The 6,236-nt window shown below is 35.4% G+C and overlaps 1 protein-coding gene across 1 annotated transcript; it reads left to right on the top strand.

The window, feature by feature from the left end:
• Positions 1 to 412: 412 nt before the first annotated feature.
• On the top strand, positions 413 to 4,005 carry LOC106772744 (WUSCHEL-related homeobox 1-like). Its single transcript, XM_014659324.2, has 4 exons — positions 413 to 1,517; positions 1,659 to 1,976; positions 2,228 to 2,304; positions 2,936 to 4,005. Exons 1-4 carry the CDS (start codon positions 1,331 to 1,333, stop codon positions 3,440 to 3,442), a joined length of 1,089 nt encoding a protein of 362 aa, XP_014514810.1. The 5' UTR covers positions 413 to 1,330; the 3' UTR covers positions 3,443 to 4,005.
• The last annotated feature ends 2,231 nt before the right edge of the window (positions 4,006 to 6,236 follow it).

Here is a 6,236-nt window from a genome sequence, read left to right as displayed (position 1 = left end):
AAATAACAGACATACAAATAGTAGGGATTCAGAATTTGCAGGGTGTAGGCCCTCCACCCAACGAAAAGCTAGAAATAATTAATCAATTATAGCTTTCAAATTCCATATATCAGCTGTGACAGACTTCCTATCCCAAGCTCGAGAATTGAGTCATTCCTTCATTATGACCAAGGGATTATACCTAAGAGGCAAAAGGAGAGAGAATTCAATTTAATCCAATTAATACATCTGGACCATGCAAAAAGATTCCAACATGCAGTAATTTTCCTTCCTCAAAGATTTTAACTTTTAGCTAACTAGCCACCCTACTTAAACAAAACAACAACTATGGGAAAGGAAAAAATACATATAGAGAATAGTGATATAGATAGATATATACAAAGAGACTACTATGCATAGATAATGTGGTGAGATGAAAATGAAGAAGGAAGAGAGAAAGAATTGAAGTCCGTACAGTGGATGGTGCAGCAGAGAGAGAGTGTGGTATGCATGGACAGCATATTAGACAAAGAAAAGGTTAAGGAGTAGCAGAGAGGGAGAGAGGGGCAGTTCGGATTGAGAATTAGTGTGAAAGGCACGAGACGTGAAGGGAACAATAAATGAGAGGGGGAAAAGAGAAGGGGTGATGAGGCTCATGATAACCCTCATGATCGTCACGTCGTTTTTCATTCGCTACTCCCAAAAATCTCCCAGAATTCCACGCTTCCTCACTGACTCCCTTCTTTGCTTTTCTTTTTTGCCTTTGTCCTCTCTCCCACTTTCTCTCTCTAAATACCCTAGTCAACCTCATGTCTCCCTCACTTTGTCCCATATTAAACCAACAACACTACCCTTTCTCTTTCTCTTTCTCTCATTCTCTCTCCCCCATATGCTAGCTAGAGATAGAGAGAGAGTGATCAATCCCCATCTCTGAATCCTCTCAGACACAAAATACTTCACTCACTACTCTACTTTCAGCTTCAACTTCAACTAACTATACTCACTTTCAACAATGGCCAAACCCTTCCTTCACCTCTTTCTTCCCATCAACCCATGCCATATATAAGCCTTCTCTACTTTTCATTTAAGCCACCTACCTCTTACCATTTTCTGGGCCACCTTCACATCACTCACTGCCTTCCATCCTCCACACCCCTTTTTAGATTCTCAACTTTAACTCCACCCCCCCCACTCCTCCATTTCAATTTCCATCACCCCACAACACAACCCCCCCTAACTATTATTGCACTTCATTGATTTTACATCCCATATATAGGTACACTACCTTCCTTCACCTATTTATAACCCCTTCCACAAACCCTAACTTTTCGTTTTTATTAACTCAACACCAATGTGGATGGTTGGTTACAACGAAGCTGCCGACTTCACCATGCCTGATTATGCACTCAATGGAAGAAAACTCAGGCCTCTCATGCCAAGGCCTGTCTCTTCTCCTAACAACACTCCAAACGCTAACTCTCCATGCTTGACCCGCATTCATCATGGCAATGATTTCTTCTCACAATATCACAATCTCGGTATGCTCCTTTCTTTCAGTTCCCCCACCCACCAGCCCACCACCCTTTTTCTTTACCCTTTCTGTTTCTCTGCTTGTGTTTGCATGCGAGACATGGTGTGTGTATTCTCATGTATAAAGAGTTTTTTTTTACTATTATCAGCATCAGTCGCAGATCAGGGCAAGAGAGAGTTCAACCCTCCACCTGTAGTGGTGAGTTCGAGGTGGAATCCGACCCCGGAGCAGCTGAGGGCATTGGAGGAATTGTACAGAAGAGGGACAAGAACACCGTCGGCGGAGCAAATCCAACAAATCACGGCACAGCTTCGAAGGTTTGGAAAAATTGAGGGGAAGAATGTTTTCTATTGGTTTCAGAATCACAAAGCGAGGGAAAGACAGAAACGCCGCCGTCAAATGGAGTCAGCGGCCGAGGGTCATCACACCCGTGACTTTGATGGTACTCTTGAGAAGAAAGACTTAGGTAAAAACCACACGACATAATTACCACCATACTTGTTTCTTTGCATGAAAGTGACAAATAATGAGAGGCTCTCATGTCTTGATTTGCAATGCATGACCGATAGCTTCTTTTGTTTCTTTTTCATTTTCTCCAATTGAGTTTTGTTTGTTCTTATTACATGCCATGCTTTTCTTTTCTTTTTTTCTCATCACGATTGTTGCTTGAGATCGATGTAAAGTTATATTCTTTTTTGTTTTTCTTTTTGTCTACAGGCGCAAGTAGGACAGTGTTTGAAGTTGAACAGACCAAGAACTGGGCACCCTCTACAAACTGCAGTACGCTTGCAAAGGTCTATTATTCATATCCTACTTTGTCTTTGTCCTGGTTGATGGAGTAAACCTTTTTTTTTCTTTCTGAACTTGGGATTTTCACTACTTCATCCACCCAAAAGTGTTATGGTATGATAAAGGTCCATTAAGCAGTGATTTAATTAATTATTGGCACATGATTACTAGAGAATGAGTTGATGTTGGAAACGTTATAGAAAGATATGCACTAGCTGGCTAGCTTTAGCTAGGGAAAGGACCCTAACAAAAGCTTTGTTTGTTGGGAAATGAAAAGGTCCTAAAAGCTGCATTCCTTCCTTTCTGTCGGGGCTGCTGTTATGAAACTTAGCTGGGCTTTTGGGGCTTGTGCTTATTCATGTCATTCAGGCCAGTAGCTTTTGGACACTCCATACAATATTCTATGGAATTGAGCACCCATATTGATGGTGGAAAAGACAACTCTCACCCTACTTTAATTTGACTTCTCATAGACCATGCAACTTTATTTGAAAATACTACCAACTAGGAGTGCATGCCCATTTGAAATCTGTGCTGTCCAATAACTTTTTTACCTTTGCTCTTTGGCTTTTTACCACACATGTTTAGGTTTTCACTAGTTTGTTTTCATTGCATGCCTACATTTAAAATCTTCAGGAATCTGTTTCAATACAAAGAGCAGCAAAAGCAGCGGTTGCAGATTGTAGAACAGATGGATGGCTCCAATTCGATGAAGGAGAGTTACAACACACAAGAAACTTAATGGAGAGGAATGCCACGTGGCATATGATGCAGTTATCTTGTCCTTCCCCTACCACAGTTTCACCCCACTTCATAAACGCACCTCCCACCATATCTACTGCTAGCATGGCCACCACACCCTCGATAACAGCAAGAGTAATGGACCCAAAGCTCATTAAGACTCATGATCTCAGCTTCTTCATTTCACCTAACAGAGAAAACGGTGTTATCCACTTAAGCAGTATCAACACCTACACCACCCCAGATGATAATTCCGTGGAGTCTCAAACCCTTCAACTTTTCCCGGTGAGGAATGTGGATGAAAGCAGTGATAACATCAACCACCAAAAAGAGACAGAGGTATCGGTCTCAGCAATGAATGCCCCAAGCCAGTTTTTTGAGTTCCTTCCATTGAAGAACTGAACTGATATTTGCCTTGTATGTAAAATCATGGGACTGCGTTTAAACATTGTATTTTGTTAGAAAATAGTACTACTTTTATTGTCATGGATGTTATGTATCAAGGAATTGGTGCTGTAATAGGACGGTAGTTTGAACGAGGTATTTTGCCTTAAAATGCATTTGGACTATGTTGATTGAATCAAAAAAGTAGTTAAGTCCAAGGGTTTATTGTTTAGGGACCTTATTTGAGTAACTTGATATGTATGTACACACGTTGCTTCTCGTATCTGATATGTGTGGCGAGTGAAACAGGAAAGATGGTGGGGAAGGGAAGTAAATAAAGAATGTATAAGGAATTTGATGTGAAGGTTTGATTGAAGGCATAGTATCTGAAATGGGAATGAGATGTGACAGACTAGGATGTTGAAGTAACTATGAGCATGGGTTGGAGAATTACTTTTGTTCTTTTGTTGCATACTTAAAACAATGCTGTACATTACCATCAATGTTCTGACCGGATGAACTCTGTAGTCCAATTTATTACAATAAAGAAATCACATCAATGCACCGATAGGAAACACAGCCTGTGCATTTAAGGTAAAGTTGGTGAATTCATTCCAAACAAGTTTAAACTATTTTCCTAGCTAATTAAATAATCCTGATGATATAGTCAGAATAGAATTTGAGTTTTACGAAGAGAATATCCATCTATCGTCCTCAACAACCAACACAATATATTAAATAGAAGAAATATATAAATACACAGTCTTTGTTTGTCTGGTTTGATTGAATTGATTTGTCCAAACATCTTCAAAGAATACCCATACCAGTACCATTTCTTGAGCCTGCTTAATTCTATAAAAGAAAAAAACAATTATGTTGAATATAATTTAGAAGGAATTATTTGTTTTTGTCACCGACAGACAACACTGAAAAATTACACCGACATAAACCTGTGACATTTGGGCAGCTTCTTAGATGCTAGCTGTATATGTGAGGTAGGGTTTATTCATTAGGGCATATGATCAACCTTTCAAAAATCTTAAGGGCTAAGACTAAGACGTGTCACTCAAGAAGCGTCAAGCATCACCAGGGTAAAAAGAAGGCTAAAATATTCCCTCTGCAGCCATTGAAGCCGTGAGTGGGGGACCATAACAGTTTAAAACAATATGCATGCACAATAAGTCTCATATTTTGGACCATACATATATATTTACGCGTTTTATCTACATGGACTAATCAAACACTAAAACATATTAGGTTGGAAATAACAAGTATGTTTGAAATATGTTCGAAAACATGTATGCATGTATATATATGGAGAGAGAGAAGAGGATCAGTGATCACGGGTGGCGCAATCGTTTGTGAAAAGGGGTGCATTTCCAAGCTGTTGCTTACCTACCTACTTGGTACTCTGTTAGTCCCTACAGCATCTACTCCAAAGTTGCAGAAACTAAAATCCAAGCCACCCACAGATCCGTCGCTATAGAACCAAACTGAACCAACAATAGGAACTATGGGCCATACATTTTCTTTTCTTTTCTTCCTACATCTGTTTCATTTCTCTCTGTGAGGTATTTCTTATGAACTTGCAGTTATGTTCAAATCCATGTTTTACAATTAGGAGTAATGAGCTTTAGCAACACAATGATAATATAAGTGTCAAAGTTCAGAAGCTAAAGGTAAGAGACGACTCAATAAATGAATGAATAGATCTTAAAAATAATATATAGAAATAAATTTAATGACTATTTTAACTATTAACAAAATATTAAACACTGTATATTTTTAAATTTCACACATAATACAAAAAAAATAAAATTATTATAAAGATTGTAAATCTTTATATATTTTTTTTTAAAAAAAGTAATTAAATAAATGTAAAAAACATATAAAAAATAATGTTTCAATGGAAAAAAGTACACAATTCTAATAATTCAAAGTTAATTGTAAAGGATTATAAATAATTTGAAAAAAATTATTCTTAAATTAATAAAGAATTTATTTTTATTAAAATTGCCTAAATAACTTGAAGTTTGATGCTAGTGGTATTTAATATTTTATAATGGAAAATAAATAAATTGTCTGTTAATTATGTTAAGAAAATAAAGAAATAAGTCGTGTTCATTTTTTTCTTATTATGACTACAAAATTTAAATCGTGGTAAAATAATAAGAATAATAATTGATAAATAAATATGAAAGAGACTTATCATACTGAATGAATATTTATTTTGTAATAAATAACTCTTACCATCCTATGGTCCCACAGTAACTTCATTTTATCCTTTCATGTATATTAGAAAAATTGATTAATTTATTTATTAAATATGATTAATTTTATTTATAGTAATTAGTAAAACTAAATGTAGTATACATGCTCATTAGTGTTCACTTTTTTATTATACCAACAAAATTATAATTATTAAAGTAAAATATATTATTAAATTATAAAGTAATTTAAAAAATTGTAAAACTAGCAAACTTTATAAATTTATTATAGATTAACATTTTTATTATATTAATGTTTTTTTATTACAAGTAGTTATTTGAATTTAAAAAATAATGAATAAAAATAAAAGATTGAAAAAAAGCGTATATAAAAAATAGAAAGAATTTTCTTTATTAATGGTATAAATATAAAGTTTGTTAACATTTCTTTTCACTAAATGAAACCTCTTATGATTATTATTTCACAACTCTCTCTATAAATATAAATATAAATATAATGTAACTCGATGCTAGACTTTTTTATCAGTTTAAAATGTTATTAAAAATGTATATTATGATATTCTTTGTATGTGTTTGGGAGGTTT

The sequence above is a fragment of the Vigna radiata genome, chromosome 1 (genome assembly GCF_000741045.1).
Source record: "Vigna radiata var. radiata cultivar VC1973A chromosome 1, Vradiata_ver6, whole genome shotgun sequence".
Taxonomy (NCBI): Eukaryota; Viridiplantae; Streptophyta; class Magnoliopsida; order Fabales; family Fabaceae; genus Vigna; species Vigna radiata.
Note: the sequence above shows the minus strand (reverse complement) of the source record. Positions and strands in the feature narration are given on the sequence as shown.